Source organism: Sinocyclocheilus grahami, unplaced genomic scaffold (genome assembly GCF_001515645.1).
Source record: "Sinocyclocheilus grahami isolate Dianchi unplaced genomic scaffold, SAMN03320097.WGS_v1.1 scaffold252.1, whole genome shotgun sequence".
Taxonomy (NCBI): Eukaryota; Metazoa; Chordata; class Actinopteri; order Cypriniformes; family Cyprinidae; genus Sinocyclocheilus; species Sinocyclocheilus grahami.
This window is the reverse complement of record NW_015505431.1, coordinates 128,291-143,125: the sequence shown is the minus strand read 5'-3', so window position 1 is coordinate 143,125 and position 14,835 is coordinate 128,291. Positions and strand designations below refer to the sequence as shown.

At 35.3% G+C, this 14,835-nt stretch overlaps 1 protein-coding gene across 3 annotated transcripts in view; it reads right to left on the bottom strand.

The window, feature by feature from the left end:
• Positions 1–8,781: 8,781 nt before the first annotated feature.
• Positions 8,782–14,835, bottom strand: part of LOC107598472 (ras-related protein Rab-1A-like) — a 6,143-nt gene continuing 89 nt past the window's right edge. The window contains exons 1-6 of one of the 3 annotated variants that reach the window (XM_016289817.1): positions 14,737–14,835; positions 12,935–13,007; positions 12,610–12,705; positions 11,165–11,260; positions 10,959–11,090; positions 8,782–10,028 (exon numbers count right to left, since the gene is read on the bottom strand). The exon at positions 14,737–14,835 is cut by the window's right edge and continues 89 nt beyond it. In XM_016289817.1, coding sequence (XP_016145303.1) covers positions 9,831–10,028; positions 10,959–11,090; positions 11,165–11,260; positions 12,610–12,705; positions 12,935–13,007; positions 14,737–14,750 — 609 coding nt within the window. In that variant the 5' untranslated portion in view covers positions 14,751–14,835 and the 3' untranslated portion in view covers positions 8,782–9,830. Of the gene's footprint in view, positions 10,029–10,958; positions 11,091–11,164; positions 11,261–12,609; positions 12,706–12,934; positions 13,059–13,854; positions 13,987–14,305; positions 14,310–14,736 lie in introns of those variants that run through there. The other 2 variants (XM_016289814.1, XM_016289815.1) reach the window with 2 other exon arrangements.

Genomic DNA, 14,835 nt, shown 5'->3' with positions numbered 1-14,835 from the left:
TCAGAAGCAAATAGAATGGGATTAAATACATAAAGGATATATGTGTTTAACATTTAATTATTGCAGGTTTGCGTCATATTCTGAGTTGCATTATTTTTATTCATTTTGAGGAATACTGAATCTGTTTTTGTTGTTTTTTTGTGTGTGTGTGTGAGTGAGATGAAGTAATGCATATTCATATTTATTTAGAACTACAGGAACATCTTCTGATTTCTCTCAACATGAGGACACCAGAGCTGTCAGTCAATAAATAGAAAAAAAAGTAACTTTTGTTACTTATTTGAAAAAGTAACTCAGATATTCTCTTGTAAATTAAAAAGTAATGCGTTACTTTACTAGTAACTTGAAAAAGTAATCTGATTACGTAACTCGCGTTACTTGTAACGTATTACCCCCAACACTGCACACAACTAAGTTACACTGTTTCTAAACTGAAGCCGTGACATTTAGCGCTGCACGCGCACAGCACATCAGCTCACAGTCAAGCCTGAGAAGACTTGCAGCTAAATGAAAGCTTTCAAAATAAAATCGCGCACAACGGATCGAGTTTCATCGCGTTAACTTAGTTGAGTAGCGTTTAAATCCTGCATGCTTTACTTTAATACATTTAAGACAATAGAACATATTTGAGACACTCGATACATTGCAATTCCAATAGCAAGTAAATACACATAATTCCCCACACAGTCAAACATAACCAGTCCAGCCGTGTTCTCTCTCTAGGACGCCACTAGACTGGCTGATAAAGCTCACCGCGTGCTGCAGGCCAACCGGGGACGCATCGGACTGTGTCTCGGTCACCGGTCACCGTGTTTCACGCTCGCTCAGTCGGCCTCTCGTCCAGCAAACCCGCAAGCCGAGTCTCCGAGAGTGGCGCAAGCCTCGCCTGATATTCGCGAACGGATCTTTTGCTTGAGCCGATTCGTTCGATCCGATTCGCGAAGCTTTTTTTGGCGCGCGCTAGCAACAGTGGTAATAATTGGAAAAAACAAGTATGAACTATATAATTTATTAGCCTACCTAGCTGCAGGCTTTTTATTGCTTGTCAATAAACGTCGCTACTTGACGCAAAGTATCCTTTTTTATATGTTAACCCTCGATAACCAGTAATTAGTTAGGCTACTACATGAAAAAATAGGCTACTATAGGAATAGTGTTTTTGAGCCATACTAAGTACTTGAATTAATTTGTTGTGGTAATTCTATAGTTGCTGTGGTAATATAACAGCTATAGTAATATACACTACAACTATAGGGTATAATATACTACAATACACTACAACTATAGGATATAATATGCTACAATACACTACAACTATAGGGTATAATATACTACAATACACTACAACTATAGGATATAATATGCTACAATACACTACAACTATAGGGTATAATATACTACAATACACTACAACTATAGGATATAATATGCTACAATACACTACAACTATAGGGTATAATATACTACAATACACTACAACTATAGGGTATAATATACTACAATACACTACAACTATAGGGTATAATATACTACAATACACTACAACTATAGGGTATAATATACTACAAAACACTACAACTATAGGGTATAATATACTACAATACACTACAACTATAGGGTATAATATACTACAATACACTACAACTATAGGGTATAATATACTACAATACACTACAACTATAGGGTATAATATACTACAATACACTACAACTATAGGGTATAATATACTACAATACACTACAACTATAGGGTATAATATACTACAATACACTACAACTATAGGGTATAATATACTACAATACACTACAACTATAGGGTATAATATACTACAATACACTACAACTATAGGGTATAATATACTACAATACACTACAACTATAGGGTATAATATACTACAATACACTACAACTATAGGGTATAATATACTACAATACACTACAACTATAGGGTATAATATACTACAATACACTACAACTATAGGGTATAATATACTACAATACACTACAACTATAGGGTATAATATACTACAATACACTACAACTATAGGGTATAATATACTACAATACACTACAACTATAGGGTATAATATACTACAATACACTACAACTATAGGGTATAATATACTACAATACACTACAACTATAGGGTATAATATACTACAATACACTACAACTATAGGGTATAATATACTACAATACACTACAACTATAGGGTATAATATACTACAATACACTACAACTATAGGGTATAATATACTACAATACACTACAACTATAGGGTATAATATACTACAATACACTACAACTATAGGGTATAATATACTACAATACACTACAACTATAGGGTATAATATACTACAATACACTACAACTATAGGGTATAATATACTACAATACACTACAACTATAGGGTATAATATACTACAATACACTACAACTATAGGGTATAATATACTACAATACACTACAACTATAGGGTATAATATACTACAATACACTACAACTATAGGGTATAATATACTACAATACACTACAACTATAGGGTATAATATACTACAATACACTACAACTATAGGGTATAATATACTACAATACACTACAACTATAGGGTATAATATACTACAATACACTACAACTATAGGGTATAATATACTACAATACACTACAACTATAGGGTATAATATACTACAATACACTACAACTATAGGGTATAATATACTACAATACACTACAACTATAGGGTATAATATACTACAATACACTACAACTATAGGGTATAATATACTACAATACACTACAACTATAGGGTATAATATACTACAATACACTACAACTATAGGGTATAATATACTACAATACACTACAACTATAGGGTATAATATACTACAATACACTACAACTATAGGGTATAATATACTACAATACACTACAACTATAGGGTATAATCTCGTCCAGCAAACCCGCAAGCCGAGTCTCCGAGAGTGGCGCAAGCCTCGCCTGATATTCGCGAACGGATCTTTTGCTTGAGCCGATTCGTTCGATCCGATTCGCGAAGCTTTTTTTGGCGCGCGCTAGCAACAGTGGTAATAATTGGAAAAAACAAGTATGAACTATATAATTTATTAGCCTACCTAGCTGCAGGCTTTTTATTGCTTGTCAATAAACGTCGCTACTTGACGCAAAGTATCCTTTTTTATATGTTAACCCTCGATAACCAGTAATTAGTTAGGCTACTACATGAAAAAATAGGCTACTATAGGAATAGTGTTTTTGAGCCATACTAAGTACTTGAATTAATTTGTTGTGGTAATTCTATAGTTGCTGTGGTAATATAACAGCTATAGTAATATAAACAAATGACTTTACCCAATACTGTACTGAGTTTTCTACAACTATAGGGTATAATATACTACAATACACTACAACTATAGGATATAATATACTACAAAACACTACAACTATAGGATATAATATACTACAAAACACTACAGCTATAGGATATAATATACTACAATACACTACAGCTATAGGATATAATATACTACAATACACTACAACTATAGGGTATAATCTCTCTCTCTCTCTCTCATATTCCAGTCTGCATATGTCAATGAACGTGATCTCGCTCTCGCGCTGCTGTGGAAAAGCCGCAAGCATGTGAAGCATCCACGGCGCGAGCTCCCCGCAGCTTCGTCTCGAGCTCAGCTGAACAGGAGCACTCCAGAACAGAATGATAAACAGAAAAAATAGATTGCTCTAATTTTAGTGCAGCTGAAGTTTCTTTTTTAAAGATACAAAGTCTTACTGGATCATTTCTGAGTATATTTTCCAAGAGGAATTCTACAGCGGGGTTTCCATGCTAAATTAATTGGATAAATATATTGTTTGGAAAATATTTAGTTTCTATTAAGTTTTTTCTATCCTCTTTAGTACTTTACTGTGTATGATTTATTTGCTTATTGTAACCTAGTTGTATTATTTACATATCATTTATTTTAATCTATTCATTTATTTTAATCTTATAATTATGATAAATCTATGTTTACAATCTAAATTATTTCAATCGACTTTTATTATTTATTCTAATCTATTAATTTATTTTAATCTTATTTTTATTATACAATTATTTTTATTTTGTTGGGGTTCTTTATTTCTTTTTTTATTTATGCTCTCTCTACTAATCAAATTTTTATTTAAATACATTTTTGTTTATTTTAATTGATTCATTTCTTTTAAACTTTTATTATACAATTTTATACTCTAATTTGTAAAATATATAAATAATATGTATAATAAAATATATATATATTTTTTTTAAATATTAGACATTTAATTTTTTTGTAAAATATATAAATAATATGTATAATAAAATATATATATATATTTTTTAAATATTAGACATTTAATTTTTTTGTAAAATATATAAATAATATGTATAATAAAATATATATATATATCTTTTTTAAATATTAGACATTTAATTTTTTTTATCTAATTATTTTTTTTCTTTTACTTGTTTTTTAAATTGTAGTATTTGTACGTTTTTTTTCTAAACATAGGCCCCTGTTCTAGAAAATGCATGCGACACCATTTGACAAGTTGAAAAGTTGAAAAAGACCAAAATCTGAGCAATGCAATGTTCTGCTTCAAGATTATTTATTTAAAACTAGACAAATCTATATTAGCAGTTAATCAGAATCTTTGTGCGTCAAAATGTTCGGACATATTTCCACACGGTGCACATGCTGACATCTGTGCTCTATGTCATCATCTCCTTCACTTCATACTATCCAGATGGCCTGAACAAGAGGAACGAGATAAAGCAGCAGCCAATCAGAGCAGCTGAATCATCTCTCTCACACACATACACACACACACACACACACAGACACACACAGACACACAGATACACACACACAGATACACACACACACACAGAGACACGCACACACAGACACACACACACACACACACAAACACAGACACATAGACAGTCATAAACATACATAAAATATTTCTATGCCTAAATCACACCTAAAATATCTTGCCTTTATAACAAAATGTAAAGCAGGTGGCAAAACAAGTCTTTTTCTTAATCTTTTGAAAAGTAGTGTGTATATAAAATAAAAAGTCATCTAACTGCTTATCCATGAGTTTAACCTCTTTTTTATGCTTATTACTCAAAACCACCTTTATGTTTTACAGTGAAGGATTTAGCATTTACAGGAACTCAGTGTTTAGTGATCGTATAGAATCAATAAAGTGTCATTTCAGTAAAATAGAAAATACAGTTGATTCTGTTCTGATTCTTACAGAGGGAGCCATCGATAAACCTCACACACAGACACGCACACAGACACGCACACACACACAGACACACACACACACACACACACTCACACACACACTCACACACACACACACACACACAGACACGCACACAGACACACACACACACACACACACAGACACACAGACACGCACACACACTCACACACAGACACGCTGTCACATGATCCTTCAGAAATCACTAATATGCTGATTTGCAGCTCAAGAAACATTTCTGATTATTACACACACACACCAAAACCACATCAAACACACAAAGAAACACACTCAACCTTTCGCCGCGTCTCAGTAAACAGACATGAGCATATGAGAGTATTATGGAATGCATGACAGCAGAAAAACTCCCAGATTGTCACTGAAGGCACATCTAGAGAGCAGAAGATCAGAGACTTGGACCAGTAAGAAACCACACTAGAAAGTTCTACACAATTAAGTGCTGACCACACCTATAACTGTGTATAACCGTTTAATTAATATCATTTTGACAAGATTATCCGTGTTTGTATGCAAACAGTCTGTTGTTCTCACATCGTGTTCTGTTCATCCCAAACTCATCCATCTTGCTCTCCTCCAAACAGCTGCCGCCGCGCTCGGACACCAAAACCACATCAAACACACAAAGAAACACACTCAACCTTTCGCCGCGTCTCAGTAAACAGACATGAGAATATGAGAGTATTATGGAATGCATGACAGCAGAAAAACTCCCAGATTGTCACTGAAGGCACATCTAGAGAGCAGAAGATCAGAGACTTGGACCAGTAAGAAACCACACTAGAAAGTTCTGCACAATTAAGTGCTGACCACACCTATAACTGTGTATAACCGTTTAATTAATATCATTTTGACAAGATTATCCGTGTTTGTATGCAAACAGTCTGTTGTTCTCACATCGTGTTCTGTTCATCCCAAACTCATCCATCTTGCTCTCCTCCAAACAGCTGCCGCCGCGCTCGGCTCCTCCCAGCAGACCCCTGAGGAGTCACACGCGCTCCTGCATTGTCCTTGACCTCTGACCTCTGCAGGACAGCTGTCTCTGTCTGCAGGAGCGAGCAAGCGTGCAGATGCTCAGGCATGTGTGCAGGCGGCGTCGCTTTCAATGTGTGCTCGTCCTGCACGCTTTCTCAAATGTTTGTTTATGCAAGAAATAATTTGTTGTCAGAAAGGACCATGCAAATACTTAGATGCAAAAGTTCAATCAGGGTAAATAAGATTTTAAAATGTTTTTGAAAGAAGTCTCTTCTGCTCACCAAGAATGCATTTAGTTAATCAATACAGTAAAATTGTGAAATATTATTACTATTTAAAATAACTGTTTTCTGTTTAATTATATTGTAGAATGTAATTTATTTCTGTGATCAAAGCTGTATTCTCAGCATCATTACTCCAGTCTTCAGTGTCACATGATCCTTCAGAAATCACTAATATGCTGATTTGCAGCTCAAGAAACATTTCTGATTATTATCAATGTTGAAAACAGTTGTGCTGCTTCATATGTTTGTGGAAAAACCGGGAAACATTTTTATTTCCAAGATTCTTTGATGAATAAAAAGTTCAAAAGGACAGCATTTATATGACAGAAATCTTTTAAAGCATTATAAATGTCTTTTCCAGTGTTACCAATGCATTTCTGCATTACTTTTTAAAAAGAAACTAGTAATGCATTGCATTCGTTTTAAATTCCAGTTACTTTTTCAAATCAGCAGTGTTGGGGTAACTCATTACAAGTAACGCGAGTTACGTAATCAGATTACTTTTTTCAAGTAACTAGTAAAGTAACGCATTACTTTTTAATTTACAAGAGAATATCTGAGTTACTTTTTTTTTCTATTTATTGACTGACAGCTCTCCTGTCCTCATGTTGATAGAAATCAGAAGATGTTACTGTAGTTCAAAATGAATATGCATTAATTCATCTCCCTCACACAAAAAAAACACAGATTCAGTATTCCTCAAAATGAATAAAAATAATGCAACTCAGAATATGACGCAAACCTACAATAATTAAATGTTAAACAACACAAATATCCTTTATGTATTTAACCCCAGTCTATTTGCTTCTGAGCTTTGATGATCCAGTTCAGCTGTACTAACAAGCACAAATTACTCTACACAAACATGTGTTTTTTTTTTATTGCTGAAGGGTGTTGAAATGTCTTCTTCTGCATTCTACTGTACGGATGTAAATTTACTTTTTTATTTTAAAAACAAACAAGCAAGGCCTGTCCAGATAAAAAAAGTAATGCAAAAGTAACGAAACGCATTACTTTCCATAAAAAGTAACTAAGTAACGTAATTAGTTACGTTTTTATGGAGTAACGCAATATTAGAATGCATTACTTTTAAAAGTAACTTTCCCCAACACTGCAAATAAGTAACACCAGTTGCTTTGTTATCCCATTTATTGCCTGCCAGCTCTCCTGTGCTCATGTTGAGGGAAACTGGGAGTGAGTTTCAGACGCACTTCCTTCAGCCAAACATTTCATTTTTCATGTGAAAGGGCCTTTACAGTTGCCAAAAATATAACTTTGGGGGTTTTTGTTAATAGAAACAAATAAGCAAGCCCAGCTCGAGTGACAAAAAGTAACACAAACGTAATTACTTTCCAATAAAAAATTAAGTAACTTACTTTTTTATGGAGTACCGCATATTGTAATACATTAACTTTCCTCAACACTTTTCTTTACTGTCACTTTAATGCTTCCTTGCTGAATAAAAGTATTAATTTCTAAAAAATTTAAAAAAAAAAGAACATCAGTGCATGTAACTAGCAGATAATGTGAAGAGCAGTCTGAACACATCTGATGCCACCCACTGGAAACAATGAGCCAAATCTGTGACAGGCTGCTTTATGATGGAACACCAAACACTCCAGTTAAAACCATTTTTATTCAACTTTTCCTTCATAGTTTATTTAAACATCGTGTGACGTAAAAGAAAACAAGAGAAAAAGAGCATTTTCTCCCTGAAAACAAAAAGTTACATAAGCAATGTTGCTTTATCTATTGTGATGTCATTTCCTGTTTATCTATGGGATTTATATAGATACATTTATACATAGATCTGCTATAGCTCCTGTTACAGTGACGCTGCTCTTGTGCGCTCAGTAAACAAACACCGAGTCCAACATACAGGTAATTACAGAAGCTGGTTTCCAACACGATTGTGACTTTTGATCTCGCAATTCAGACTTTCTTTAAGAATTCTTTAAGACAGACTTTTTTTTCTCGGAATTCTGACTTTACATCTCACAATTCTAATTTTTTTGTTTGTTTCTGCCACAGAATTTAAAAAACTAACAAAAAAGGTAATTATGACTTATAATCTTGCAAGAAACTGAATTTATAAATTGCAATTCTGACATTATATTTCAATTTTCTCATAATTGCGAGAAAAAAAAGTCGAGAGTTAAAAAAAAAAGTCAGAATTGTGAGGTAAAAAGTTGCACTTACCGTTTTATTTTTTTATCCCATGGATACAAAAACAAGCTTCCATATAATATACATGATGTATAAGCATCAAAACTAATTAAGAGAAATAGTAACTAATTGATAATATAGACATTTAAAGGTATAGTTCATTTCTTCACCCTGATGTTGTACGAAACCTGTCAGAGTTTCTTTCTTCTGTTGAACACAAAAGATGATATTTTGAAAACGGTTGAGAACCAAATAGTTGCCGGTATCCATTGACTTCCACAGTATTTTTTTCCCAACACTATGGAAGTGAATGGCTACCAGCAACTAAATAACCAACATCTTTTGTGATCAACAGAAGAAAGAAACTCATACAGCTGTGGAACAACCTGAGGGAGAGTAAACGACGACAGCGGCCCAGGATTCGGTTCTCGATTATACCACAAAAAAATAGCAGAGGATGATAATGCGGTTAGAAATGTGGCAAACTAGCACAGGTCAGAAACATGACTAGCTGATTGTAAGTGTCGCGTTGGTCACGCTCAGAGGACCACTGAAATGCTGCAGAGCACAGATAAAAAACAAAACCGAAGAAATGGCCAAACAGGCGAACGGTCCACCAAGCGAGAGAGAAGGAGAGGTCGCCGTAGCAACCCCACTGGGAGCCATAGTAACGGAACCGCTGTTCCGAGGTCAGTTATGACATCACAGTCCACCGCTTCCTTCAAAGTTCCAAAGAGGAAGTTCAAAGCCAAACCTGGTGGCGCTCCTCTAAAAACGCCGGCGTCCGGAAGTGCTTTTGGATGCTTGTCTAAAGAGCGCACAGAATTTGAGCCGTTAAGCCGGCAGACGGTTGGACGCGCGTTTGTCTGGTCATGCATCCATGTGCATGCATGATTCAATATCAGGCAATGTTTAACTTGATCCTCTCTTACTCTCCTTTTCTTTAATATTCTCAGTCTTTATTGCACATACACTCTCTCTCTTACACACACACAAACACACACACTCACTTCCTGCTAACTCATCTGTGGCGTACGGTTGGTAACGTTACTGTCGCTGGGTCTCAGCAGCATCCTCCGGAGGATGTCTTGACCGGCGTGCTCTGAATCTTGACGTTGGATTTCTCGGGGCCTCCCGCGGTGGCCCCGGGGCCCATTCTCCTCTTGATCTCTGCCGCCATGGTCATGAAGGCCTGTTCCACATTACTGGAGCTCTTCGCGCTCGTCTCCAGGAACGGGATGCTGAGAGAATCCGCAAACTCCTGCCAGACAGAAAACAACAGACTGATCTCAAACACAGTGTCTAGTTTAGCAATTAAATGAAACAAATTAATAAATAAAGGTTTTGTGTTGATACAATATATTTCATTATTCTAACCTATATAGTATTTAGGGCTGTAAATTAAAAATGTTAATAATAAATGTTAAACAGTTTTCTATGATTAATCACACCATACATTAGTACTAATCATAAACAAATACATTTACAATATATTTGAAATGTAGAATAAACAGAAAGCAAATAAAACGGTTAAAAAAAGTCTTAAATGCAATAAATAATTTTTTTTAACCATTTTAAACAATTAAAATGTTCAATTATTATTTCAAAAATATCTATTTATTCATTATTTCACAATTAATAATGATAAAATAATACTTTTGGTTTGCAAGAAAAGCTTTTTAAATAATAAATTATTCATAACCGATACATTTGTTATTGATTTAATGTTTAGTAATAAATATTTAAATAATTGTTAATTATTTAGCCTATTAATCAGCCAGTCTTTTGTGTTACAACAAGGAAAGTTTTTTTTAATAGATCACGGATACATTATTAATTGCAATAACGTATTTTAAAACATTATAATAAACCTAAATTTAAATAATCAGCTATTCTCACAGTCTGCAATCAGGAAAGTTTTTTTTTTTTAACATACATTATTAATAATAATTAGTTTATTATTTAGTAATTAATATTAAATAATAGTTATTTAGACATTATTTAGAAATGACTAACTATAGTGATTTATAGTTTAACAAATAATAATAAATCATAACTTAATTAATTCTTAATTATGTAAAATATTAATCAGCCAGTCTTTAGTTTTGCTGCGCTGTGAGAGACGTCATCCAGTGAATGGTGTTAAGATTTTGGTGAACGTAGTGTTAAGTTCACGAGCCAGATCTTGTACCTTCGCTGCCGTGTAATCCACAACTTTCTTAGTGGTCAGATCACACTTGTTTCCCACCAGGAGCTTGTTGACGTTTTCACTAGCGTAGCGATCGATCTCCTGAAGCCACTGTTTGACGTTGTTGAAGGACTCCTGAGGAAACACATGAAAACAGCATGAACACAGGAGTGTGTATGAAAGGTCACACTAAAGGAATGTTAGGTCACCTGATCCGTGACATCGTAAACAACGATGATCCCGTGAGCTCCTCTGTAGTAGCTGGACGTGATGGTGCGAAACCGCTCCTGGCCGGCCGTGTCCCACTGACAACACAACACACATTCAGCACTGACTTATGCAAAAATGCTCAGGAATGTTTCTTGAGCAGCAAATCAGCATATTAGAATGATTTCTGAAGATCATGTGACACTGAAGACTGGAGTAATGATGCTGAAAATTCAGCTTTGATCACAGAAATAAATTACATTTTACAATATATTCAGATAGAAAACTGTCATTTTAAACAGCAATAATATTTCACTATATTTTTGATCAAATAACTGCAGCTTTGGTGAGCGCAAGAGACTTCCAAAAACATTTCAAACTCTCACAGATCCAACATTTACAAGAAAGTAATTAATATGTGTCCCTGGACCACAAAACCAGTCATAAGGGTACATTTGTTTAAATTGAGATGTATGCATCATCTGAAAGCTTAATAAATAAGCTTTCCATTGATGTATGGTTCGATATTTGGCCGAGATACAACTATTTGAAAATCTGGAATCTGAGGGTGCAAAAAAATATTGAGAAAATCACCTTTAAAGTTGTCCAAATGAAGTTCTTAGCAATGCACATTACTGATCAAAAATTAAGTTAATATATTTATGGTAGGAAATTTACTAAATATCTTCATGGAACATGATCTTTACTTAATATCCTAATGATTTTTGGCATAAAAGAAAAATCTATAATTTTGACCCATACAATGTATTGTTGGCTATTGAAATTCAGCTTTGATCACAGAAATAAATTACATTTTACAATATATTCAGACAGAAAACTGTCATTTTAAACAGCAATAATATTTCACTATATTTTTGATCAAATAACTGCAGCTTTGGTGAGCGCAAGAGACTTCCAAAAACATTTCAAACTCTCACAGATCCAACATTTACAAGAAAGTAATTAATATGTGTCCCTGGACCACAAAACCAGTCATAAGGGTACATTTTTTAAAATTGAGATGTATGCATCATCTGAAAGCTTAATTAATAAGCTTTCCATTGATGTATGGTTCGATATTTGGCCGAGATACAACTATTTGAAAATCTGGAATCTGAGGGTGCAAAAAAATATTGAGAAAATCACCTTTAAAGTTGTCCAAATGAAGTTCTTAGCAATGCACATTACTGATCAAAAATTAAGTTAATATATTTATGGTAGGAAATTTACTAAATATCTTCATGGAACATGATCTTTACTTAATATCCTAATGATTTTTGGCATAAAAGAAAAATCTATAATTTTGACCCATACAATGTATTGTTGGCTATTGCTACAAATATCCCCTGCTTTTGTGCTCCAGGGTCATATATGTTTTTGCATGCTGAAACAATGCATAAAATCAAGCTTGCGCGCCGTTTCCGGCGTTAACGTGGAGCGCACTTACGATCTGTAGTTTGATGGTCTTTCCGTCCAGCTCTATCGTCCTGATTTTGAAGTCCACTCCGATCGTGCTGATGTAGCTCTCTGTATACGTGTCGTCCTGAGGAAATGCACACACAATCACAGATGAGGCACTCAGCGATGGCTCGTTTCATACACATGCACTAAAAATAATGACTAGAGTTTTCAATCCGACTGCAGCTGCAGAAACGAAACGACATCCTTCCTTCAGCGTGGAGCTCTCCGACAGTCATATCACCTGCGCAACAAGACGCATTACCTGATCCCGTGTGTGTGAACGGCATCTTAACGGCAGGCCAATAACTTACAGCGAACCGCAGCAGAAGACAGGACTTCCCCACGCCCGAGTCTCCGATCAGCAGGAGCTTGAACAGGTAATCACTGAAAGACAAACCACAGGACGAGTGAGGCAACATGTGTGTGTTATCATGTCTCAATGATCATCAAATAATGGGAGGAAACGGAGGAATATCGCATCTCAGGCTCATATCTGACCCCAAAATCAACAAGAAATACATTTTGCATGATACAAAAAAAGTAGACCATGCCATGAAGCAAAGACGGTTTTCTTCTGAATTGTGTGGTTCACTTGCTATAGCAGTCTTTCAATAGCACGGTACTGGCATCACCGTACCATGGTAAAACCACAGCTTCTGAAAGAGTGGTGTGGCAACAGGTGACTTGATTACCCAACAGCCCCTGAAACAAAGCTCAACATGTCATAAACTCAGTCAGGATGTCAGCAGGTTCAGGCCTAAGATCACATCTCATCCCCACAGGAGTGACAGCACATTAACACGCCTGAGGATGGCTTGGTTTCATTATAAACACGACCAGACGAGTAGTTATGCAGACGGTTTCTTCAGTTTCATTCTTAGGACGTGGCACTCACAGAAACAAACGGACAGTTATTGTATACACCCTTATCTGAAAAATATTAGTACTTACTTTTAAATCAAACCGAAGCGACTCCCGGTTGGTCGATCTCGTTAAAGAGGCACAGCAAGTAACTTTAGTAATAAATTAACCCCAGTATTTCAAGTAAATACTTCGTTTACTGACGCGGTAACGATTTGTGTGAATAATAACGAAGCAGGTGATGTGTCATTATATATACACACTGATAAAGAAACACAGCAAATGACAAAAAACCCCGAAACATATCCTATCGAAAGTAATAACACAACACCGTTGTTTATACAGTTACTGAGACGCCACACAAACTTACTATTCAGGATTCATGATGATGAAGACTCTCAAACTAACGGTCGTTTTCTTCTCTGCGATGAAGGCGATTAAAGTCCGAGGCTCGTTTGCCGGTGATATTCGTTATTAATCCGTGTTAAAAGCGGGTTTAGGAGAGAAATCATATCTGACCCCAAAATCAACAAGAAATACATTTTGCATGATACAAAAAAAGTAGACCATGCCATGAAGCAAAGACGGTTTTCTTCTGAATTGTGTGGTTCACTTGCTATAGCAGTCTTTCAATAGCACGGTACTGGCATCACCGTACCATGGTAAAACCACAGCTTCTGAAAGAGTGGTGTGGCAACAGGTGACTTGATTACCCAACAGCCCCTGAAACAAAGCTCAACATGCCATAAACTCAGTCAGGATGTCAGCAGGTTCAGGCCTAAGATCACATCTCATCCCCACAGGAGTGACAGCACATTAACACGCCTGAAGATGGCTTGGTTTCATTATAAACACGACCAGACGAGTAGTTATGCAGACGGTTTCTTCAGTTTCATTCTTAGGACGTGGCACTCACAGAAACAGACGGACAGTTATTGTATACACCCTTATCTGAAAAATATTAGTACTTACTTTTAAATCAAACCGAAGCGACTCCCGGTTGGTCGATCTCGTTAAAGAGGCACAGCAAGTAACTTTAGTAATAAATTAACCCCAGTATTTCAAGTAAATACTTCGTTTACTGACGCGGTAACGATTTGTGTGAATAATAACGAAGCAGGTGATGTGTCATTATATATACACACTGATAAAGAAACACAGCAAATGACAAAAAACCCCGAAACATATCCTATCGAAAGTAATAACACAACACCGTTGTTTATACAGTTACTGAGACGCCACACAAACTTACTATTCAGGATTCATGATGATGAAGACTCTCAAACTAACGGTCGTTTTCTTCTCTGCGATGAAGGCGATTAAAGTCCGAGGCTCGTTTGCCGGTGATATT